Source organism: Molothrus aeneus, chromosome Z (assembly GCF_037042795.1).
Source record: "Molothrus aeneus isolate 106 chromosome Z, BPBGC_Maene_1.0, whole genome shotgun sequence".
NCBI lineage: Eukaryota > Metazoa > Chordata > Aves > Passeriformes > Icteridae > Molothrus > Molothrus aeneus.
In genome coordinates, this window is record NC_089680.1 from 29,348,503 (window position 1) to 29,374,895 (window position 26,393).

Genomic DNA, 26,393 nt, shown 5'->3' on the forward strand with positions numbered 1-26,393 from the left:
CATTTAGGCAATCTCTCTTGCATTCATCTTCATGAAGCTACAACAGTTTGTAGCTATGGAAACCTCTCACCTCAACCCTTCATCTTAAATTAATAACTGAGGGATGGAGATTATCAGGGGCAAATTCATATTGCTCTTTGCAGTGCTGATATTCCTGACCTACCTCTTAGTGCTTAAATGGTACACAGTCTGGGTCTGAGAGGTTGTGTTTGCTATCTTAAAGATCAATGCCTTAAGTCCTTCTCTCAAAAGTGCCATGCTGAACAGCATATATCAAGAAAAAAAAATACTCCTGCAACCTTTACACCAACAATACCTGGTTTGACCACTTCTCTTTGTGGGTCTGGCAGACAAAATACATAGTACACATAAGATGCCAGGAGACAGTTCCTTCCATGCTGATCCTTGCTCAGCTCTTTGCTGTTGTGGAGACTATTCACTATTGCAACCACAGACTCAAAGGCAAACTGTGAGAAGTTGGCTGTGAAACAAAGGCAAGAATTAGAGTCAGCACTGAAGGGTACATAATTAATAACATCATTAAGTGAGGTCATTATTTGAATCAACAACTAATCTTGCAAGGTTCAATTCAGTCCTTGACAAATTCAGAGTTTTAGACAGCAATTGCTATGCCTGACCAGACCCAAAGTCTACATAGGCCAATAAACACTCTTTAGCAGACCCACTGACTTTCAACTAAATCACTGGTATTCTCTCACTTTGTGCTACATAAAACTGTTAATTACATTTCTAGCAGCCTTCACACATTTCCTATAAACTATCTTCTTGCAGAATACTAAGACTCATTACTCTCCAGCTGACAGACACATCCAAGCTAGCAGGCTTTAGCACAGATATTGTAGTAGATGACAGATCTTGATTATCTGAATGAGATAGGAAATTACCTAAACCACTGCATGCAAGTATGCCATTTTTCCAGATTTAACATATGTTATGGACAACTGGCATCTCAGTAAAACAAAAATCGGTATTCACTATTATATTCTCTAGGTTTGTGCTCACTCAACTCTGTCTAAAGATCTTTGAGCAGAGGATATGATGCAGACAGCAATGTCAGTTGTAGGATAATGATTTTGCTGGTGTTTTACTTGCAAAACAACTTAATTCTAAACAAAGAACCCACTTTCTGACCTATATTTTCAGAGAAGTAAATTACTACAGTTTAATGTACCTTCCAACCAGAGACTGAGTCTCAAATGTAGGGGGAAAGGAGAAAAGGCAGCAACTCCATTAAGCCTGATTAAATTGTGCAGTCAAACTCTGTCTTGAGCAGCACAACTCTTTCTGAAGTGTGCTACCCTAAATACTAAATCCAAGTCTGAATATTTCAGCAAGCATTCCCCCCATATATCTAGGTTGCTTGCAAAGCCTCTTGAAGACCATGCACCAGTAAATACCTGTCTGGCCAGCTATGACCATAGGCTGTACAGCCAGCTGGAAAAGTTTATCTAGTACCAAATGCAAAAATAAGACAAGAGGTTCAAGGCGTGAAGAATTCAAACAGATAATGCTGAGTTTCAATTCATGCTCCAATGAAGCCTCTGTAATCTTCTGATCCATCACTCGAAAGGGGAATGTCACTTGGCTTTCCAGAGAATGGCACAAGGTGAAGAACTTCTCCAGATGGTTGTCCTGCAAATACAGTGCACTCACAGTTAACAAAGTTGATATATTTCAGGCTAGCTCTACCTAAGAAAAGCCTGATCATACCACCTCATGGGATGAAAGGAAAGATTTTTGCCCTTCTGGTTTTCAGTAGTGGCTGTTCTGAGTGATCAACTTGTAAAGCAGCTGTCACAGTGCTTTGTTTACTCCTATTCATCTGGTTCAAATTCAGACTGTGGTGAGATCAGCTTAAAGGCAGGAAAGTTATTGCCCTCACTAAACTGATCACTTGATTTAATGAAAAGACTTTTCCTTCTATTTGATAAAACTCTGTCACATCATAGTCCCTCTGCCACTTACACCTGAATTCCAGCTACCTACAAGTTATGTGCCATATGATTACACCCTTCTTGTATTTAAAAAACATGCTGCAAAGGGGTGATGGACTGGTTCAAACACAGGGCTTCAGCTGTTAGGACATATTTACCAGGATTAACTAGAATGGAATAAGGGATAAGGGATAAGAGCCACTGAAAAGCAGCAGAAACAAAACAAAGCTGATCTGTCTCAAACCAGCATCTCAGTAAGATGGGCAAAGATCCAATTTCCTGTGGCATTTAAATGATGGGAATTACTGAGGTCTCACCCAGCACTAAGCTTCTGTCCCCAGAGCACATGGCATTGACAAGTGAGCTGCTTAACACGTACTGGCAGTGTATGACCTGTCAATGGAGGTGGGGAGGAGCTATGTCTTTGGAGGTGTGGACACACAGTCTGAACTAGCCTTTATGAACAGAAGATGCAGAGTCCAGAAACTGGCACTGTGCCCTGCCAGCACCTTTCAGTCACATCCTGAGCAGACCCCTGCTGAGCTGAGAGGACACCAGGCTCCCTATTGCTCCATGTGACTTGCTGCCAGGAGTGCTCATTTGTTCACTTCCACCAATAGATTTAATTTCACCAAAGGATTTCATTCACAGAGGATATCAGGTTATTTCCATAGCTCCTAATTTATTTTTTTTTAAACTGTGTAGACTTAAACACTTCAGTTTCATAAACCCACTAAATTGGCCTGGACACCTGAATTTTCTTTGAAATGAAACTACAGCTGTGTGTTGCTTCTGATGCATTACCTGGGTGTGAACAGATGACACAGCTTGAACTTCAACAATGAAAACGCCCTTGTGTCCTTCAACCCACTTTATAGGGGGTGTCTGAGATGGAATTTTCTGTGATGGAAAAAAAAAATGGGAATCACCTTCCTTTTAATGCTCAAACAGAAAGTCTGTTTACATGAGGATCTATAGGGTATTTCCACTATTAACTTCATTTTAGATATCCAAATTCAGTGTCACACAGAGGATGACAGCTAAGCATCTCCTTGTTGTCATGGACATTTGTACAGAAGCTGATGCACTGAACAGGGAAATTTAGACAATTTCAGCTGGATGTCTAGCACAGACCACGTAAATATACATCTTCTGATGGGATATTGTTAAGGCTATAATTTCCTGGTCAAAGCATTGCCAAAGGCATTCTGTGGTGATGTGGTGCAAATTTCCTACATGCCATGTTTACTGGGAGCAGTTTTCTCATCCAGTAATACCTGATTCCATTTCTACTCCCCTTCCCACAAGTCACAGAAAAAAAAAACCAAACCAAATTATCCTGTGGAAGAAATCAAATTATTGCCTTGACACTCTTGAAACAAATGTATCCCTGATTAGACAATTCACAAGAACTTTCTTGCACAGCTAACTTCTAAAAAAACAGTATAGTTATATAAAATATTAACACCAGTGACAATAACAACAACACTTTTCTTGACTTTCCCCTTCTAAAGAACAAAAAGGAGGCACTGCTTAACAGCAGACAGCAATGTTAGTTTGTAAAACACTTATGCTGTTCTCCTACATTAGGAAAATACTATATTTTAATAATTTTGTTTGTTACCTCAGGCGAGTGAATTGAATAGTGTAAAGGCAGTTTATCCAATGCAACAGGAAGACTATAATGTCCAGTTTGAAGACGATCATTTAATAGAATTGGCAGCCACTGAAACAAATGAAGAGAAAACAACAGCAATATTCCTGATGACATATGATTAGACCCATTTATTTAATTTGTTAGATACAGTCAACAAAACAACAAATGAGATATTGACCTAAGCTTCTCTGGTCTAACCCATTCAACAGTCATTTCTTTGTATTTTAAATTCAAAGATAGCTGATAGCTACTGTAGAAAAATGTATAAGACTACTTTACAAACCATCTCTTTTGAAGAAAACAAACACAAAGCTTCTCATGTGTGACACATTTTTTCTAATAAATCCTATCAGAAGGATTTTGCGGAATCCATGTTTTGATTTAAAAATTCATGTATCTTGAATACACTGATTCTTGGTATTGAAGCAAATCAACAGCTAAAGTTTTGCTGGAATTAAATTGAACATCTTCCTTGTGGTTACCATGCCAGTCTGACTTTTCATATCCCTGCATTGATATTTGGGCACATTTAATTTTTTATTCAAGTCTGAAAGAGGATGGGCATTTGAATATCACAGGGCAGAAACATTTTGTAATTAGATGAACAGAAGCTTGAAAATTAAGTCCACACCTATGTCAAATCTTGGTCCTGAGCTAATTTATTTCTTAACAATCTCACTGACATTGGTGGGACTATAACTGCCCATAAAAGAAAGCCCATTTGAAAGGATTCTCAGTACTGTGGTTTGAAAATTCCAAAAGCTAACAAAGAAACAAACAAGCAAACAACCAAAAATACACAAACACAATGGCCTCCCAAACTTCATAGGAGTACTTCATGGAAAGTACTTGTCTGGCTCCACATCTCAATTGCTGACCAAAGCTGTAGGATGTTTTCAAATCTGAAAACGTCATCCTCAATTATTTCCTTTTATATGAAAATTTCTCCAGTAAAAAGTACTGTTTGATAAAGAAAAAGGTCAGAGAGACTATGCTACAACATGTATTTCTTAATCTAAGACATTCTAATCTCAACATGAAGATAAAGAAGGCAAGAGAATTCACTTTTAGCTTTTAGAGTCTTTCTGGTTTTTAAATTTTTATGTGGATAAAAGACAATTTAGAGCAGAAATGAAGCGCCATGTAAAATCTAAATGAAAATATTACATTAGCTATTACCTCATGTATGGACATGGTAACAGTAATAATTGTAATTATGTATGGTTTAGGCTTTTTATTTTTTCAATAAATAGGATCTAACAGAATGAGACTACATGCTATGTTGTCACAAATATTTAGGTGCATATTTCGGTTGATTCAAGTGAATTCAATAAGTTTAAAGACAGTTAAAACAGTAAAATTATAGGATGAGGATGTAACACATCTCAGGTGGCATATAGTTTCTATGAATTCACACTAAGATCTTCCACTGGTTTTGATGTATTGCCATAACCAGAAAAGGAATAAATGACCAAATTCTTGACAAGCAGAGAGCTTGCACGGGAGACACACAGACATGCACATACACGCACCCACACACACCCACTCTTATGTACCACATGGAACTTACTGAATACCCCAGGAGGGTTTCAACAGATGCTCCTTGCTTTGGTTGGCAGCTGATGTGATAGAATGTGAACAGTAGATGGTGTTTCTCTGTGAGTTTTGCTGGCAGCTTAATTTTCACTTCTTCGTAAAAGTCAGGGGATCTGTTAAAAAAATGCCAAGCACATTCCCAAGGTAATTGTAAGAATGAGCAAGAGGCAAATTTGCCAGATGGCTTTTAGGTGCTATGGTTATAAAACCAGATAAATTCTGAAAACAGAGCTGAATTAAACAAAGTATACATATATATACACACACACATTTTTATGAACTTGAAATATTTTTATGCATTATGAATCTGGAAGTCATATTTATGAACAATCTACAGCTTTGAATCAGAAGAAAACAGACAGGATCGGCTGGACAGATTCAGCTTCCACCCATCTCTAGGTTCAATCTCTGTTTTGGATTTTTGCATAAGTATTCTGCAAATCCTAAATCCCAAGTTTTCATTTATGAGAACAAGAATGTTCCTTCAGCTCCTTTGGATCTATGAATTCATTGAAGTTAATGATCTTAAAAGTTGTGCTGCTTCTTGTTCCTGCTTCTGAATCATCACAGTAGGAATATTCTCAACTACTAAAAAGCTTCAAACAAGAAAAGTGAAGGTCACCTCTGCAACAGCCACTTATGCAAATGAATGTAGCAATCCAAATAAGAGACCATAAATTGCACAAAACATAAATGTTTAAAATGGCATTCCTTGATGAACTATGTAGGGTAACTATTACGTAGAGAGATCATGATTAATACTTCTTAAGTCATATGAATAGATAGTAACAACACTTACTTATTATGATATGTGATAGCTGTGTATATTTCTTGGACAAATTCTGGACCTGAAGATTTCCCAAAAATTACCTACATTAAGAAGAAGAGAAAAGCAGGACTATAGCACTTATTTGTCATCATCTTGTGTAAATTTCAAGACAGTACCTAAAAACTTAAAATGACTCCTCAGTTTTATCTTAGCTTGTTGGCATAAATGTCTTACTACCAAGCACCTTCCCTACACTCCATTCAGGGTAAAACACCAGGAAAATGGAGCAGTGACTTATTTCTATGTCACTGACTACCTCACATCACATTCTTTAGTCATGAACTAAAAGCTTAGGAATCATAGGAAAAAAGTTATGGTAAGCCACTTACACGTTGTCACACTGCCTTTATCTAAGTGCTAAAAAGTTAAATAAAAAGTATTTTTAGGAGTTTTGCTTTCCAGTTGTAACCTGCACATTCAAGGTGAGATACATCTCACCTTACCTTGCAGGTCCAAAGTCCCTTTAAAATCAATGAAGAAAAATAGGCATTTCTGGTGCTAGATTTGCTTTCCTAAGATACATGTCTATGGTAAGGCCTAGAAATCAAATAATTTAAAGGTAGCCCTGGGAGATGAGTTTAGACAAGAATCTCTGCATTGTGCAAGCTGTTATATATGTATTGAGAGGCAGATCACTTGCAGTGGAGAGAGAAGACAGATGAACTGTGTCTGTCCTAACCATTTGTCAAAACCTAATTATAACACAGGGCAGAGTTTAAGGAAACCAACAATGCAGTATTGTGTAAAAGAAGGTGTTACATTCACATGGCACAGCTCTAGCTCTAGAAGAAATTTAGCTTGGGAAACACTACTGATGCTCTGATTTCAGGTCCACAGGTTATGTGGAGCGAGGCTGTGAAGTATATACTAAACAATGTCAGCACACTGATAAAGGCTGGTTGGGTTATAGTCCTTGGTCCAACAGATTGTTGGACTAAAGTTTCCTCAGCATAATATTTCCACTCATTGTTTTCCTTCTCCAACACATAAAATCACAGATTTTCATCTCAATGTCATTCTCAAGTAGCCAATAGTAATGTCTTGAAAACATAAAAAAAAAAATCGGGCTGAAGCAGGCATCTGGGTTGGAACATGTCAAACTGAGCCTCTGAAGCTTGGTAAAGTTGAATAGAGGATCTTACAGTGAGAAATGTTGAATAACCTGAACACAGATAGGACTGTCTGCTCTGCTAGGAGTGTACATGTATGCCCTAATACACAGTGTGTTTCAAACATGGAAAGCTCATGGAAACCTACACTGCATAATCGTGCACCCATTCATGCTCAGGCAAAGAAGATCCCAATTTTTACCTTCCAGCGTAATACCTTCCGGCACTTGTGTAAACACAGTGCATACAGAGGAGTTACCCTGCAAAACAGACTACATCATTCTTAAAAGGTCTCTGAAGCTCTGCGAATTTTACCCTTAGAAATTCCAGCATGATACTGATGTGATATTATGTCATTCTTCTGAAAATAGGGTAGGAAGATTTAGATAAGAGAGAGCAACATGCTTCTGGTTCCACTAGAATCACAAAAAAGTCTTTTTTGTTGTGGGTAAGGTGCACAGCCCTGCTTTAGTATGAGGATGAAAGCTTCTCAAGCTCTCTGTGTTAGGCTTCCCAAGAAGCTGTGGTGATGGGAAATAAATAATGACTACTGTCTTCAGAGGTTTCTCAGGAATGCAGGTAAACAAAAGCCTCCTAAGAAATCTCAGCATTTATTACCGGCATTGCACAGGATGGGTCTTCACCACACATAAATTGGATCTTGATGGTAATATTCCTTGCAGAAGCCAGTCGGTTAGCAAAATTCAGCCTCTGAGGGTAAACATAGAGGAGATTTCTGGAACAAAGATAAGGAAGAATTTGTAAATGGCAAGCATTCCTGTTTGAAAATTAAGTGCACAAATTAGCACCTTGCTCATTCCTCTCCTGGTCCTTCAATTCCATCTACATAGTGAAAGATCTGTCAGAACTCAATTTCAGAAGTCCACAAATAAAATATAATTTCTTAGTGTGACACATAGAACATCCTATATTTAAGGTCTCACCTACACTAAGCTACGTTCTGTTACAAACTATTATCCTTGCTTGATGTAATAAAAAGCAGGAATCTCTTGAGACAGCAGTTCCTCTCTCAGATATGAATAATCAGATATTGGAAAGGAGAAAGAATCACTCAGAGGTGATAAAAAACAAGGATATCAACAACTGAAGTTCATACATTCACAGATTATAGCAAAAAAAGAAGGCATCTATTTCTGGATTATACAAACCAAAAAGCAGTATCAATGAACCTGAGTAAATATAAATAGGAAAATTTGAAACAATAATTCTATAAGCTACCTCTTATTAGTAATAATGCTTTGAAATATAGCATACTTTGCTGTTTACTAACTTCCGTACATGAATGTATCACTAAACATGAAAAGCACCTTTAATTTCTGTGGGGAATGTGACAGCATAGGTGGTCTTCTGATGTACAATTCCAATAGAAGAGTAAAAAAATTAATAGATTTTTCTCTGGGGAAATTTATGGCAAATCTGAGATTTCAGGTAGGTATGGATTATACACAGATTCTGGAATCATGATTATGACTATTTGCTGTCTTGTTTTCCCATCTGCTATAGGTTTCTCACTGCTTGTCCTCTGAGTGTAAGGAATAAGACTAGTGTTGGAAGAAGCATGCTGGCTTTCAGTGAGAAACAATGAAGACTACTCATGAACTTTCATGATTTCTTTTCATCTGTGGCAGTCAGAAGCTGCACACAGAATTGCACTCTCCTTATCACAGATGTCTCCTCAGTACCACCGCCAGCTGAAAAAGTCAAGCAGCCTTGGAGAATATTGTCATTAGGTCAGACAGTCCATCTTCCATATACTGTATCCCAAGACCAGGAAAACTGTGGTTTATTCTTCTGATTTCCATTTGTTGCAACATGACACACGTTCAATTACACAGGCCAAGCTACTCTTTTCAACTAACATGTGCTACATGGCATGCCTTAGTAAAAGAAATTGGTTTTAACTTGCCTTTCCCTTCACTCAGAATGGTGCTTCTGCCTGTCACACTAGTGCACTCTTTTCCTTACTACCTTATCTACAAGTTTTGCTTTGCCAAATTCTCTCCCAGATCATGTTAAGGAAAGCTAAGTGAAAGAGCTAAGTGAAATATATTGGTAACCTCTACTGAATTATACTTGGGGGACTGACATATTAAATGAAGGATATTGTCAATACTACATCTGCCAGAAGCGAAGAAATACATGTAGGGAAGGCTGAATAATACAGCCATTGCTTCATTAATCTGCAGCCTAGGACAAGATGTCACAAATCTGTATAATGTACCTAAGCACTGGATTTTACTTTTAGAAGTGACTTGAGATGAAAGATGTAAAAACACAGAGAGCTCTCTGCTGACTACATAACTGAGGAATAATGATTCCAGCAAGTATACTGGACTGAAGAGGTAAAGCTTGTGCCATTTATGCGGAAGCAGTTTCAGGGATCTTGCTTACATGTGTACTAAACCCATCAGCAGCGAGGAAGAACAGAGGCAAATGCTGACTCTGGATATCCTGCAGAGATGAAAGTGATGGCTGACATCTCAAGCAGGAAGGTGCAATGATGATCCAAAAATGTTCCCTCACACAGGTATGAATTGTAAACCCACTGCTGACCCCTGCCTTAGTGCTACTGCCTGCATTCCATCCATACACTCCAAAAGCCTGAGGGGAAGCAGAGACAAGGAGCATTTTCACATGGCAGTTAGCAGGGGCACTGGGGCAGCAACTACTGCTGTCTTTTAAATAACAGGACAAATAGGATGCACATAAGGATGTGGTGGGCTCCAGAAGGCAGTGCATCTCCCCCAAGGTTCTGCACTGAGCAGAACTATTATAGCAACATATTGCAGCAAATACTTCTGGTATCAAATTTCTCCCCTCACTCTCCCTTCAAAAGTGCATGATTCCACCTCCAGATACAGTCAGATGCGCTTAAAAAACAAAAGAGCTGTTCAAGGGACAGCATGAGTCTACTAAAGCCATGGCAGTACACCCAGAATACTGAACACCCTGAGAATACAGTCCCAAAGGCCAGAAGAGGGTGAGGCACAGATGCCAACAGCTTCTGTGGGTCAGAGAATTACCCAAAAGAGTGGTAAGAGACTATTCCAGAATCAGTTACCTGCTGGGAAAGCTAAGGGTCCCCCTAACCTGGCACAGGACACAATGCGGCGATTCTCATACAAATTTGCTGACCTTCCTACGTTTTCATGGGACTTAGCAGTGATTTAATCGCTTCCCATGGGCAAAGCAAGACAGACCTATCCTCTGCCAAAATAAAATCTATTCAGAGTTTCAAGTCTGTGACCATTCTTATTTAGTGTTTGTAACTACTGCTTGTGCATATGTGCACATAAAAGAATCCTTCTGTTTGCTAGATTACACCTCCTGTGAGGTGTCAACAAGTGCATCTTAGCTTCTTATGAACTTCTTATGAACATTCTCAAACTTCTTATGAATAGTAGGCTTCTTCACTGATGACTGTGACGAGAATTCCATACAGAGCAAAACTCAACATATGTGCAAGTAGTCCCTACTGATACAAACCAGGAATGTTCTGTAGGTGAGGAGTGATGGATGAATTAACACTGACATTTAAAACTTATGGTACTAGACACAAAAGCTCATGAACCCATTAGTTAAACTTTTCAATATTTGTTGATTCTTTCACAATTTTGGTGGGGAGTTTTTCAGGAAAAAAAATGGTTAAAAATTAAAAAGCACCTCATAAATGCTTAACCAAACATGGAAACCCATTCTAGTCAGCCATTGACTAGGAAAATAGAACAGTGACAGAACTTCAACAAGAGGATGTGTAAAAGTCATAAATGCCGTATCTTAGGATGGGTAATTTGGAAAATAGTTTGAATGATTTTTCTCATGTTGCTAAAATTTTGAATCATCTGAAGAGCTGGTGGACAGATATAAAACTAGACTGAAGGGCCCTTAGAAGACTCAAACATGTAGTGAACATGCTTTCTCTGGATTCCACGGGCAGAGAGGCAGAGAGGAGTAAATAGCACTGTGAGAGCAATAACAGGAGTGAGACACCGTTATTCATTATTGATGAATAACCTTTCCTCACTTCAAACTAGTCAAGGATGGGGTGGAATGATTACCCCCAAAACATAGGCCTCCACCTCACACTACAGACTACAGCAAGTCTGAGAACATTGCTAAGTGGTTTGCAATTAAATGAAAATGAAACCGCAAAGAAAAGGGGTTTTTTCCTCTTCCTTCAAAAATCCCCTAACAAAGACAGAACTTCCTGTGCCTGGTTAAGCTGAGTAACTGCTGAAGTGATGTGACAAATCCCTCTTCCTCAGCACCAACATTTCATAGTGGCAGTAAACAGCATCATTTTCATTTATATTTAATGAGAAAATAAAATGACAAACAAACTTTAAATTATATGATTTTTCCTATTAAAAATAGAGGGGTATGAAAGAAATAAATCTTGGAATGTTTTGACAATTTCAGGGAAATATTTTTATTAAAGAAATGTAAGTACACAACAAAAAGAAGTGCTCAATTTCACAGTGCACAAAGAAAGTGGGCTGGCTGATCTCTCTGGCATAAATCAGAAATAGCATCATTTAAAATAATGGCATTACACCAGTAAAAAAAAAGCTTGCAAGACCTGAGTTCAAAGACTATAACAGAAGGCTCCACTTTTCCTTTCACAAAGGAAAAATCTATTTTAAAAAACCCAAAAAAACAAAAAACCTTTAAACAAACAAAAAACATAAAAAAACAACCCAAACCAAAGCAAAAAAATCAACAATTCATTCCTCTGAAATACCTTAGACAACCTCCCCCCGCCAGTGTCTACACGTATAGCACTAGTGAAAAAAAAATGGTTTGCAGACTTATATCCAAAAATTAGAAAACATTAAATCACCTTTAAGGCCCTAGCAAGCCATGACTCACATCTATGACTAAATACTATCAAATTGCTTAAGTAAGACAGCATGATTTTACTTTTCAGATTAGAAGAAAGGGAATAAAATAACATGAAACACTTTGTATTTGGCTCTATTACAAATTCAGAGTTACTCCTCATGGGTTAGTTTAATCTCAGACTCAAAATTGCATTCACCATATGGAAAACTAAGCACTGAGTTTAACATGACAGTTAAATTAAGCAAAGGGTCATAGGGCTCCATGGAGGGGTCTGGACAGGCTGGACCATGGGCCAAGGCCAGTGGTGTGAGGCTCAACAAGGCCCAGTGCTGGGTCCTGCCCTTGGGTCACAGCAAGCCCAGGCAGTGCCACAGGCTGGGGCAGAGTGGCTGCAAAGCTGCCACAGGAAAAGGCCCTGGGGGTGCTGGTGACAGCAGCTGAACATGAGCCAGCAGTGCCCAGGTGGCCAAGAAGGCCAATGGCATCCTGGCCTGTGCCAGCAATGGTGTGGCCAGCAGGAGCAGGGCAGGGATTGTCCCCCTGTACTCAGCACTGGTGAGGCCACACCTCAAATCATGTGTGCATTTCTTAACCCCTGACTTTAAGAAGGGTACAGAACTGCTGGAGTGTGTCCAAAGAGAAGGTCAACAGAGCTGGGGAAGGGCCTGGAGCATAAGTCCTCTGATGAGCTGCTGAGAGAGCTGGGAGGGTCTAACCTGGAGAAAAGGAGGCTCAGGGGGCTTTAAATTGGATATTAAGATGTATTTCTTCACCAAAAGGACTGTCAAGCTTTGGCAGGCTATCCAGGGAAGTTGTGCAGTCACAGGTAGATGTGCAGCTTAAGGGACATGGTTTAGTGGTGGACTTGGCATGGCCAGGTTACAGTTGGACTAGATGTTCATTGGCCTACATCACCTATGTATGTCAGCTGTGTGATTACCATTGATTCGCTAATTAATGTAAAGATTAATGAAGGCAACTATTCTTTATAGAACTTGTCTTCATTATTACAAGTTAGACTGACCAAATCCTAATTTGTCTTGTTGCCATGACTTTTACTTAGGGTGAAAATCAAAATGGAGATTTAAAATGAAAGGTTAAGCATGTAAGGTGTGAACCCTTGCTGAAAAAATGTGACTGTTGAGTGATAGCAAGCATTTCCTCTAATGTGGATGTATGGTTTCAATACAGACACCCTGGCAACAGAAGGATAGTGTGGAGACACCCAAATTTGCTTTAGGAGAAGCACAAGTTAATTGTTGGCATGGTGGCTTTTATACTTATTATGTCTAGTTGCAGAAGTGAGAACCTGATGAGAACTAAAGGGAGAATATTCTGTGCAGACTCAACTGTTACAGCTCAGAAACACAGTAGTTGCTAATAGTTTTTGTCAAAACCAAACATTTAGACACTGCAAGACTGCACATTGGAATTGACACTTACTGGGGCCAGACAACGAGTAGGAAAGTTAAAATTCTGTCTTATTTTTTCATTGAACTAAAAAAAGGCATCTTGGCTCACATTCATTTACATTTCCACTTTCAATTCTATAAAAACTATTTTCCCTATAGAAATGTCTGCATTAAAGTTCTACCACCATCCAATTCTATCTATTTGATACACAGAGAAGAATCTCTGCATTTTAGTGTACTGGTGCTGTGAGCTGTCTTTAGGAGATTGAATTCCACTGAATTATGGCAGAGCTCAGGAGTAACTCCTCCAAAACTTCTAATGAGGCTATAGCCAAACTGGCTTACTTATTTCCTGCTGACACCACACTGCAAGTTGTTATTGTAAGATAAGTTTTGCCACTTCCTTTTTGCTTTCCTGTAAAGCTGAGACACAAATCCAGGTGTCACCAACAGCCAAACAGATCTCTAGTTTACTGTGAAGGTGTGGATCATCTCCCCAGAATAAATTAGTTTGCCATGGGGCAGTTCTGAGTTGTACAGAACCACAAGTCTCGTTCTTCTTTCCTCCTGGGTTGGGTCAGGTGAGCAGGTGGGAGAGCTGGCTCTTTGCTAATTTCTACTGCAAGAAACGAGTAAGCTTTACATCGCTTTATTCTGTGCCTTCATTCTTTGATTCCTTATTGGTAGCCACAACAATTTCTTATTTTTGCCACTAACATAATACAGTATCTAGCTACTGTTTTAGGGATCAGAAATCCCCCTTAGAATAGCACCATCTACTATCATTGTCAGAAGCTCCCTTGTCTTGACTAACACAATGGTCTGATGAAAGTCATTATTTCAAGTTATTTCTGTATCTATAATACTGCAATACGCCCATCAGAATTACTGTTAGCTATTACTATAACACCACTCACTAGCAATGAAATACTGCACAAACATCTTGAAACATATTCTTCTGCTGTTAATTTCTTATAGGACATTCACATGTTCCAGATTATTGAGAAATAAATTATTGGAATTGCTCACTTGCATGCTACTGACTACTGTGATCACCTTGAAACAATCATAACAGAACAGATTTAAAGAAATTAAATTACATAGCGTAGAGTGCTCATTCATAATTGAAAAGTTCATAGAGCAACACATTATTTCCTCAGATACTCAGATGACTCAAATTAACAATAGAAACAACTGAGCATAAAAATTTACCAGAAGTGATAAACTACAATAAAATCTACTGGAAAAAAAAGCCCAAAACCAAACAAACACATTAGAGAACAGATAGATAGATAGATAGATAGATAGATAGATAGATAGATAGATAGATAGATAGATGATAGATGCCAAATCAATGACAATTGTTAAAGGAATTTTTTTTTTTAATGTTATAGAAAATTTATCAAAAGACAACACAATTAGATTAGTAAACTCATTATGGAATATTGTGCAGGTATTTTATCTTGTAATGGCTAGGAAGATGAAATCATCAGCCCAACACATTGTGTTTAGCCTTTTAAAAAAATATTTTTAGTTTTTACTTCTGAAAAAAAATCTGAATTACATTTTTCAAAGAAATGTTAAAAATATATGTTATTTCTTACCTATAAATGGTATGGGGAACATACACTTCTCTAATTGGGAATTCCAAAATTTCTTTGTGAGGGCGATTACGGTTTTCTGAAAATGGCTTCAGTGGGAGTAGTTCTGGTGTCAGACAATAACCAATGTTTTCTGGAGCTGGGGAAATCTCCACTTTAAGAGTTCCTTTAAAATCAAATCACAAAATATTAACAAAAATATAAAAAATTATCAGCCTATAATAAAAGAAAAATTGAAACAATATGTAAGGTTACATAGCAATGGTGCAGAAAAAAGAACTGGTTCTTGGGCTGCATGAGAAGAAAATAATAGGTACAGAAAGATACAGAAAAAGTAGCCTACATACAACCCAGTCACAATCAGGGCAACACAGAGCTTCTTGTCTACCCTGTACTGTTTCAAAGAAAATAGAAAGAAAGAAGGAATATTATATGCTGGTCGATGTTCTAGTGTCTTTCACGCACAAGTAACATAACATTTGTCTGGGAGACAAACAAAAGGTGTGCTGTCTAATACAGTTCTCTCTTACTCCCCCTCCCCTCAGGTTCTGCTGGGATTAATCTCTGGCAAAGTAGGCACCACCCACCAGGAAACCTAGGCTTTTTGTGGTGAGCAGTTACACAGTTAGTACTGATAACATTTACCCCACTACAAACAGAAATTCTCTGCTGTGGAAAGTTAATACCGTTTGTGGAGCTCAGACTTGTCATTTCTGGAAATCTGCTAAAAAGGAAAAACAGCTTTGTCCTCAGTTCATATTTTTTAAGGCTCCTCCACAATGCAGAAGAGGTTGAACTGTAATTTACTTGAAAAGAAAAATTAAGCTGGTCAGGTGTTTGACAGTAGCTAAACACTGCCTGTACTTCTCTTCTTTGTTAACTAATGCTGACTAACATCAAGCTAAGATGAAATGTGTATACATTTTAACCTCTCTATAAAACATGAACCATTTCAAAGCATTGCAGGGAAGTAGCAAGGATCCTTGAAATTTGCCGTAAAGAACTGTCCTCAAATGGTTTGAATAATAACAAAAGATATCCAGTAGGTACACTGTAAATTAGGGAGAAAAAGAAATAATTTTAAAATATTAAACTAAATCTAAATTTCCATACTCTTTCATGCAGAAAAAAAAATTCAAAAGCATTTGTGTTCAGGTAGACACCAGAAACCCAGGAAGTTCCAAAATAGCACATACTATAGGCTTTTAACCCAAGTCAAATAGGTTTTGGGTTCAGAATTTACAGAACAGTTTAGGGGAGAAAAATACATATAACAACTTCATCCAAAATTAATTATGTACCTGGTAAAGTCTTAATTCTTCTTTGTAAGGAAGATGATCTTTTGAAATCAGCTAAAAATTTAAACAGATCTTCATCACTGAGCCTGTCTCCTTCCTACCAAGAGAAAGACAAAAATCAGTATCTTTGTAACAATACTTCATAACATGGACAAAAGGTGCAGGAGTGAACCATGTCCTTAAGGCATCCAAAGCCAGTGGATTACTCTTTACTTGACTGCAGTTGTCTCTCTATCCCCTCACAAATATAACTGGTAGCTTTTCCCAACACAATTCATATTACATTGATAAAAAAATGTCTTATGAAATCAGACCTAAAGAGAATCCAGTACCTGTTTAAAGAAGGTGGTAAAGGTGGTCAGAGGCATTGTTTTGAAGTTTGATGCTGGATAGTTATCCTCTGAGTTGAAAGTTCTCTCAGAAAGCCTTCTTGCCTGCAGCAGTGTTGCTTTCTTGTCACTACTGGAACCTTTCCCTTCAAAGAGAAATTAAATGCATCATCACCTTGTTTTTTACTTTTTGTTGCAGGACAAAGATTCCCAGAATACACTAGAAAACCACAGAAAAATCTCACCAACATTAGAGGATAGAGCAACTAAAACATTCTGCTTCTTTTATTTCCGACTATGTGAAACAGTGGAATACTAGGACACACCTATTAAAGTGGCATTATTTCTGCAGAGCAAATGTTTATTTAAATTTTTAGTTCATGGGTTATAAAGCATATTGAACAATGGTCCTGCCTACCAAACTGATACGTTTGGTATCTTGATTGTTCAGTATTGCTAGCTAACCCCATGGGCAAAGGAAATTTTACTTCTACAAAGGCAGTGTTCAATGAAAATTGGGCCTAAACCATGAAAGAATATTTAGCAGACATAAAAATAAATATGCAGAGACAACATGGTGAGCACAATTAATTTGTAAGTGTCTGTAGGACTGAAAAGGAAAGCTGTCAAGACATGAGTTTGAATCTGTGATTCACTTTTGATGCCAGAGTGAATAACATTGTTTCCTATACCCAGTCCTACTGCAGAGCCATTTTGCCTTACTTAGAAGAGTTAGACAAGTACCATTTAAACTTTCAGCTTCTTGTATTTCTCGTTCAAGTGTTGAAAAGTTGAAGAAACTAGCTAAGTTTATGGGAATCCAGGCAAATGGCATTCTGTATTTCCCCAACCTTTGACAAAAGGATTCAGCTTGTGCTTTCAGTTTTTCAATCTTTTCTTTTGTCTGAAACAAAGAAAATATTGGCTGTTTCAAAAGAGGTCAGTTATTGCAACGCTACCATAGACAAAAATGTAAGTTACATATTCACAGTTCAGTAAATAATTTGCATTGGTATCTTGTATTTTCTTGCTACATCATAGACAGAACTGTAGCTATTTTGATTTGTACATTCACTTCAATTTCTTTTCAATGAGTTCATTTGTATTATAGAAATGTAGAAAGCCAGTCTTTTTGTAGTAATATTCAAATCCAGAATGAGCAATCACCATGAAACATTAGCAGGTTCTACTTCTTTCATCAGATACAGAAAAAAATTCTATTGAAAGCAATATTCTAAAGGTGAGACATGTGGAAGCACAGCAAACACTGTCAGTGTGTTCCACGGGGTAAATGACCGTGAATTTCTTGAACAGAACTCACATTATCTATGGACAACAGTACTGAATGGGAGAGCTGCACACTACAACAGGCCATCTGCCCATCCAAACCAACAGCATGTCTCTGAGGTACAAGCATGTCTGCTAATTCTACCTTTCACTCATTTCCTTTGCTCACCCCCATCTGCTTCATGACTCAAGACTGTGTCAGTATTGACTTCCAAAGGGGTCAGTAACAATAATGCACCTTGCCTTCTCCTGATTTCTTTCTGTCAGTCACAGACATCAAACTGCTTGCACAATGGATGATCTAACCACCTTTTCCTCCAGTGTTTTTGGTATTTCATCCTATTTCAAACAGTTGGCTCTTTGTCTGTTCTTTTTGTTTGTTTGGTTGGTTGTTTTAAGCATGCATTTTTTGATCTAAATATTCTTTACAGTTATTTATTTACCTTGCCAGCCTCACTTTCTTTAAGAACCATGTAGGGCTCTGCACAGTCTCCGATTTCTCCTTGCTGAAGCACTTTTTCTATCTACAAAAAGCAATACAATAAGATGATTAAAGAAAAAATGTCATCCAAATAGTAACATGTTGTTTCTCTAGCAATTTTAAAGAGCTCGCCTAGATATATAACTGTATATAATTTCTTAAAACTGTCTTTATGGAGTAACTGATGCTAAACCTTCTAGTTTTCATCTGTTAGAAAGCAGAAAATATATATGTGACAACACAGTCAATCACTTACTACCACATTTTCACTGAAATAAGGATAATTAACACATTTCAAATGAAGTGGTTCAGGCTAACTCAGTCTCAGAATTAAGCAAATAAAATGATGCAAAGTGCACAAAAGTGATGCCAAAAAACCTCCACAGAATGTAAATAAAATTTTTCAAAATGTCTTATTTCACTATATTTTTGATTTCCCTTAGGCAGAGATAGGAAATTCTACGTACTTAGTAGAACTGGCACATGGGATAGTAATATAACCTTGTAGCTTGAAATGAGTTATACCACTGGACACCTGCTCACATACTACTATTAAAAACTGTCATAATTCATCTCATCTAGACAAAAGCCATGTTTGTCAGTTCCATGAGCTCAGACAACAGGAACAGGCAGAATGGTGTCAAAGTAGTACTGTAACATACCTTTATTACCAGGTATATATCTGGTGAGGGATAAGTGACAGAAAATATTGCTGATCTTGCCTGAGTAGACAAGTCAATGCAGGGTGTATGAGAACGCAAGAATCCTCTTAATGAATCAGAATTGAGGTCACAATGAAAATTTTCCGAGATCTTGAAAAGAAAAAAAGGGGTTAAAATATGGTGTAAAGCAAAAATGCCTAAAATTTAACTTTAAAGCAAGTCAAAATCTGTGACTACAACTACAAAATCAGCAATTGCAATAATGTGGCTGACTCGATAGCAAGAATCCTGGATCAGACTACGTGTGTAAAAAAGTAGCAAGTTTTGTGTAAGTTTTCCTAAGTTGCTACTCTGAAGATAAAAACCCAGGCCAAGTGAACAAAAATATTGTATATACACTTACCTTTTTTCTTTCTTTTATGTCATAGAGAGCTATGCATGCAAACAAAGGTTCTATCTCTATATCAAACCTGTTAGGGAAAGACACACAAGACACTGATTGATACTGCAGTCATATGGCGGTGCATAAGAAAAAAAGGAAGAGTTATATTTTGACTGGCACTTTCATTAAAATGCAGAGAAATACTTAGCTCCAGACCTCAGCTCTCTCAAAGTCTTGAGGATTTTTTTTATTAGTGCATTATATTAGATGATTTTGAGAGGAAAAGAAGGGTAGTAGACTGCATGCAATGTATTTTCTAAATTTGACAGAAAGATGGTCTCAGAGATTGGTTAAAATTATCATACATTGCTCTTTTTTTTCTGTTTATGAAGTTATGCTGGCTTTACCTGGGAGAGAATTAATTTCTTCAGAGTGGGGCTAGGGTTTTGGAATTGTGCTGAACACAGGGTTAATAATACAAAGATATTTCTGTTGCTGAGTAGGGCTTGCCTAAAACTAAGGCCTTTTCTGCTTTTGGTACTCCTCCAGCTGGTGAGGAGACTAGGGTGTGTGGGAGACTGGAAGGAGACAAAGATAGGACAGGTGACCTCAAATAACCAAAGGGATATTCCAGATCATGTGACACCATGCTCAGAATACAAATAGGGGGTAAAATGAGCAAGGAGGGGGAAATCTGGACTGATGGTATTTGTCTTCCCAAGTCATATTACATGTGGACTTGCTCTCCTGGAGATGGATGAACACCTGCCTGTGATTGGGAACTAGTGAGTTAATTCCTTGTTTTCCTTTGCTTGTCTGTGTGCCACTTGCTTTCCCTATTAAAATGTCCTTGTCTCAACCCATGAGTTCTCCAGATTTACTGTTCTGATTCTCTCCCCAGTCCTGCTGATGGAGGAATGAGCGAGTGGTTGTGTGGGGCTTGGATGGTGGCTGGGGTTAAACCACAACAAAAGTCCAGCAGTGCATAGGACATCAATCACCTCTTCTTTTTTTAAAGTATATAATCTGGGTTCACTCCCAACTCTTTTTCATCCTGGCATGCTAAAGATTTCTGTAAAGATGGATATAGAAAAAATTCTCTGCTACACTAAGAAAGAACGCTTGAGCAGTGAATGCTGCTGTAGGGGACAGCTATGGTGGTGCAACAAGGTGTGCAGCTGCACACTGTTGTGAACTCAGAAATGGTGAGCAATTCTTGTGAAGGATTACTTACTTCAGAGTGTGCAGCTTCACCAAAATCCTGTTGCCCAGATGTTCCTTTGGGCGATCTGGCACTGGTCGTATCTCCACTACATCTTCCTATCATTAAACAATCATACTCAATTAAAACAACTGTAAATTTACACACTTGCATAAAACATTTACATGACAGTAGCCACTGCTACAGACCAGCATCTTCCCCCCCTCAGTGGGCAGTTAATGTCCCCAGAGATGAAAGGAAACAGATTTATTATTTCTGAATATTTACATTCCTGACCCCTAACTGGCATTTACACCAAATATTTACAGTTGTGGACCCCAAGTACAAGCTGCTATGAAAGGTGACGCCCTGACATAGCCGTATCACCATCATATGGCTTGGCCCACACTGAGAGCAGTGTAGCGTTTATCTGCGGTCGTGCGGCTTTAACCTCGGGCACGCTGGGACAGCCACCGGGGAGAGGGGAGCAGGACAGCCGGGCTCCGGCTCACCTCATCCACGGCGGGGTAGAGGGCGAGGAGCTCAGGGTGCCTGTTGGTGCGGCGTGCCTCCTCGTTCAGCCGCTCGAACTCCTCGGCGCTGGCGTGCCGCAGCAGGTGCTCCAGCCGCGGGTCCGGCTGCAGGCTGCGCAGCTCCGGGTCCGAGCAGGCCGCGCTCGTCCTCGAGGTCTCCTCCGGGACAGCAGGAACATGCTGGGGTCCCACCTGCTGGAAAACAGGAAAATAGCAAGGTGTGGCTTGGGCACCAGGGTGTCAAGAATGGCTCTTGGTGAGCTGGCAGAGGGTATTTTAACGCCTCCTCTGCCGCGAAGCCTAATGGCCAGCATGGTGCTCTGCTTGATGCCAACACAGATGACAGAATCACAGAATATGCTGAGTTGGAAGGGATCCACTAGGATCACAGAATCCAGCTCCTGGCCCTGCACAGGACCATCCCCAAGAATCACACCATGTGCCTGAGAGCATTGTCCAAACGCTTCTTGAACTCTGTCAGGCTTGGTGCTGTGACCACTTTCTGGGGAGCCTGTTCCAGTGCCCAGACACCCTCTGGGTGAAGAACCTTTTCCTGATATCCAACCTAAACCTCCCCTGACACAACTTCAGGCCATTCCTGTGGGTCCTGTCACTGGTCACCACAGAGAAGAGATCAGTGCCTGCCCCTCCTCTTCCCCTTGCAAGGAAAAGGTGAACTGCAATGAGGTGTCCCCTCAGTGTTCTCTTCTTCAGGCTGAACAGACCAAACAACCTCAGACCCTTCTCATACGGCTCCACCACAAGGCCTTTCACCAGCTTTGTGTCCGTCCTTTGGATGCTCTTCAATAGCTTTCTATCTCTCTTATACTGCAGTGACCACAACTGCACACAACACTCAGGGGGAGTCACACCACATGCTTCTTTTGAGGGAAGCTGCTGTATTTGATCACTTTTCCCAAAGTGAAGAAAATGTACCTGAAAAGTTGCATCGCCAGAATCCAATGTTTCTGATTCAAATGTTTGTTTTTGAAGTGTTTTGTGAAAATCTTTTCGGGATCCCTTGTTTTTCAGGCTACAAGTATCTGAATTCCCTTGGTTTCTTTTATGGAGAAGCCCAAGAAGGTCAGGAGAACATGACGAAGTGTTAAGGGAAAATAAAACAGAAAAGACAAATTAAAAATTATTTAAAAACTGAAAAGATTGTTCTGCAAAAAGCAGTGTAGCACAGCTTTTATATAAAACCTGACATTTCACAATTTTAACATGTTTTATGCACCATTGTGACTCTATAATGTATATTAAGAACAGTTTAAAAGGAAAAAAAAGGTAATTCAGATAATTTTTCTACAGAGTATAGGTCTAAGACAGCAGGAAAACCTAACCTAGGTACAAAATCTGCTCTGATCTCCTCATCAGACATGGTGATTATTTCAGTGACCTTAAGAACACGGATCAGGATCACTTATCTCTTGGCTGGCCTCTTCAATTATATACATCAAATCTCTTACTGCTCTTATCCGGGACCTAGCTTGTATGCCAAGCTAATCGCATGCAACAATCTACAACTTCCAGAAAAACGCCTGGTTTTGAAGAGGGCTATTTCTATGCCCCAATGTAACTCTCCAGGTTGGCAGCTTTGAAAAATTCTTCTGAAATTTCAAGTTACTTTTTTTTGAGGCAGATTAAAAAAAACCAGCAGATACCCTGAAAAAAAGGCATTAGATGCATCCAGACCTCTGTTTCTTTCACTTTAGTATGCAATTTGCTAAATCCTGTGATAGTCTTTTTTGCAATCAATCTCCTTATTTACAACATCCTGCTTCATTCATTTTCCTTTCTGTGATACTCCCAAGGAAATGACTGAGCATCTGAGTACTTTCATAAAGAAGACACAATAAGCAATTATTGATCAGGGAGACACCTTTTTATTACATTTTGGGAGTAACTGAATTATATGCTCTGATGTGTTTTAATTTTAATTGTTTGCATTTTAATCGTTTGCCAGTTCACTGCAACGAAAACTGGTCATAAAAAGACAATCCCAGCTCTCCTTGGATGTGACCTTGTTTTGGAACCACTGTAATTATCCAGAATGGAAGGCAGAAATTTCTGCATGACTTTAAGACATTTAAGAATCCAAAAAAGGTTGTATAGATTTTTTTTTCACTGCCTCTGGTGGCAAACTAATGATTAATGGAGAAATTTATGTACCTGAGTTCACATTTTCCCTGTGGTGTGAAAACTACACTAAAGATGCCTTTCCCCATAACTACTGCTGGAATATTTATTTATACCACTTATTTATTTTGAAAAGCATTATAGCAATTAAAACTCACCAAGTGGCAAACCATGGTTTTAATACACATGTCAATTTAATGGGCACACACTGAATTAAGAAAATGAGATGAGGAAAAAACCCAAAGGACAACTGAAAAGAGAAATAGGCACAGGAACAAGCTACTCATTCAGCCTCCTGCAAGGCCACATGGACTCCAGCTGTGCCCAGCTTTTCTGCCACATACCTCTCTACCCTGGGGCCTGAGGATAACCTCTGCTCATGCCACTCACTGCAGACTCCTCAATCTCCTGTTCTGAACCTTCACATTCATGAGTGGATCAAAGTCACTCACACACTTGTCTCACCCATAGCTCACCAGACAATATATTTAGCAACCTGTTCTATAACATCTGTCAAGCAGGCAGCTACAGTTTTTCCAGCCTTCCTCAAAACAATGGAAACAATCACTTTTTTCTCATTTTTCTCTTGATATCTTTTCTTCTGCTTACACTTTTTTTTTAAAGAAAAAAAAGCTGTCCAAGCATAACATGAGATTCCCAATATCAATCTATCACTGGATTATGTGACACTGCAGCATATTTCGTAGTGGTTTGTTCTTTGCAATTTTTAATAACTTGCTGGCATTGCTAGCCACAGCTGCCAAAGCTCAGCTCTCTGGCAGAGTCCACCATCATGTTTACCACAGAGTCAACTGCTTAATGAAGATTTTGAATGCAAATTTACGTCACCCGAATTAATGAAACAGTAAAACACTCAGCAAAACTTTCCACATATGTATATTTCTATGGCTCCATTCACACTTCTACCAGCACACACAAATGCAAAAATAGCCATGTTCTATTTTTCACTTCACCTACTTTACTGCTTACTCCCTTCTCCTGTGCTCAAACAAAGCTGCACACTGGCTATTTACAGCATACAGAACAGCACTGTGTGAAAGAGCTAGTGCCTCTGCTCTGAGTGGTGAGGGAGGAGAGCCAACAAAACCCACTAGCCTACTTTTAGTGACTCACTGCAGAGCAGTTCTGAGAATTCAATCAGTTTCATCAGCACCCCTGGAGGAAGTCGCTTAATAACCCCCCATAGCTGCTCCACTGAGGAGCACAAGCTGCACAGTTAAACAGTGCAAATTTCTCTGCAATCACCATTGTAAACCCATAAGGCACCCATAACCCAACTGGCTGCTGATGTCCATCAGAAAAACACAGAGTAACAAGATGGAGTGAAGAGGCACAACAAAATTGCAGCAAATGTGTCAGCACTCAACCACCTGCTGCTCCTTCTGCTTTTCAAGAGCTGGGCATGAGTGCAGGAGTGGATGAAGAGGAAGTGCTATGGACAAAACAGAGCTCCAAAAACCTCTTTCTGAAGAACAGGATGAGGTGATGGGGAAGGAGGCAAGACATCCCACAGACTCCCCTAAGAGTCTGGGAACAGACATCCTGCAACAGAGAGCACTGACTGAGAGTCCCCTTCACATTTTACATATGAAACAGAATAGGACAGAATAAAATAAAATTAAATTTAAATTAAATTAAAATATAATGAACTAGACTAAAGGAAATGAAGCACTTATAATGCCTACAGGCCCAACTCTCTGTGTTGAATTACACTGAGCTCAAATGCAGAAATCATTTACTGATATAAAATAGTAAATTTGGGTATAACACGGATAATCGTATGAACACAATCACTGCTGGGAAAGGCCATAATCTTTGAGTTTTCAGACACATTTGGAAATCAAATCATATTGAATTTTCAGGGCATGAATAGGAGAAAAGCATGCAAATATAATCTTTATCCCTGTTATCTTTCCTTTTAGTGGGATCAAACAGTACTAGTTTTCCTGACTAAGATAAATCATCACTACAGAGGGTTGATGTGAATTTCTTCCCATCAACTTCTCATCCATTTATAGCCTGATAATTAAGAAGCAGATGCTAAAGTATTTGGCAATGCACACCATCTCAAACAAAACGATATGGTTATTTATACTACTGAAAAGTCAGTTCTCATCTTCAATCACTGACTAAAATCATAATAATTTAGGATTACTTATAAGAGCAAACATCTCCTCTCTGATAAGTAAGATGAAATGTATTTTTTATTTTATTTAGTTTTATCTTGCTTACTTTCGATTCACAATCAGCCACTCACGGATGTAAGTCTGAACACAGTCTTTGACGTGTGAGTCTAGTTCAACCCTGTGGAAAAAGCAACATATTTCAGCTCCTAAGTCATACTTTCAGGACAAACAAATTTATCTAAACATGCTAGTCAGATAAAGGCCTCTCTGTTAGTCCTCTCCTGTGTATTTATTTTACTGCTAAACTATTGTTTGAGGTTTAAAAAAAATCCTCTGTACTGCATGAATTCCCTTATGCAGGTTTTTGGTATTGTGCTGATAAACGTACAAGCATACATTTAACAGAGAAGAGGTAACCACTTCCTACACTATCTATTTATAAACATAAGAGTGACATTGCTATAAAATATAGTAAAATTAAACAAATTATACAACATAAACAACCTTGTGATTTTCAAAACTTGATAACAAGTCTCAAGATATAGAAATATTTTTTTAGAGGCCTCAGCTCCTGGACTCTTGCAAATACCGAGTTTTTATGTATGGGCAATTTTCTCTTCCCTCAGAAACAAAGAAAATCTTAAAAAGGGATGCCCTTTAGAACTTAAAGTTTAGAACTTGAAGGTTAAAAAGCTTCTAATCAGATAGCATAATAAAACTTTAAGTTCTAAGAATACATTATAATTTCATTTTCTTTTTTTCAAATAAGTCTTCCTTAATGAAGGGGGTTGTCAGTGCTCCTTGATAGCCTGGATACTATTTGGAACTACAGGTCTTTCAGCCAATGTCCCATGAACTTCACATCATGACGCTGTGGCATAATTCCCGTATGCCCATTCTTAAAAATTTTAA

General features: G+C 38.6%; 1 protein-coding gene across 1 annotated transcript in view; it reads right to left on the minus strand.

The window, feature by feature from the left end:
• Positions 1-26,393, minus strand: part of DOCK8 (dedicator of cytokinesis 8) — a 64,867-nt gene that overhangs the window by 36,055 nt on the left and 2,419 nt on the right. The window contains exons 2-19 of the mRNA XM_066568791.1: positions 25,588-25,659; positions 22,132-22,255; positions 21,175-21,387; positions 20,696-20,781; positions 19,483-19,549; positions 19,080-19,229; positions 18,380-18,460; positions 17,394-17,553; positions 16,653-16,795; positions 16,324-16,417; positions 15,026-15,188; positions 7,765-7,882; positions 6,008-6,078; positions 5,183-5,321; positions 3,580-3,681; positions 2,760-2,855; positions 1,419-1,653; positions 317-481 (exon numbers count right to left, since the gene is read on the minus strand). Coding sequence (XP_066424888.1) covers positions 317-481; positions 1,419-1,653; positions 2,760-2,855; positions 3,580-3,681; positions 5,183-5,321; positions 6,008-6,078; positions 7,765-7,882; positions 15,026-15,188; positions 16,324-16,417; positions 16,653-16,795; positions 17,394-17,553; positions 18,380-18,460; positions 19,080-19,229; positions 19,483-19,549; positions 20,696-20,781; positions 21,175-21,387; positions 22,132-22,255; positions 25,588-25,659 — 2,279 coding nt within the window. The remainder of the gene's footprint in view (positions 1-316; positions 482-1,418; positions 1,654-2,759; positions 2,856-3,579; positions 3,682-5,182; positions 5,322-6,007; positions 6,079-7,764; positions 7,883-15,025; positions 15,189-16,323; positions 16,418-16,652; positions 16,796-17,393; positions 17,554-18,379; positions 18,461-19,079; positions 19,230-19,482; positions 19,550-20,695; positions 20,782-21,174; positions 21,388-22,131; positions 22,256-25,587; positions 25,660-26,393) is intronic.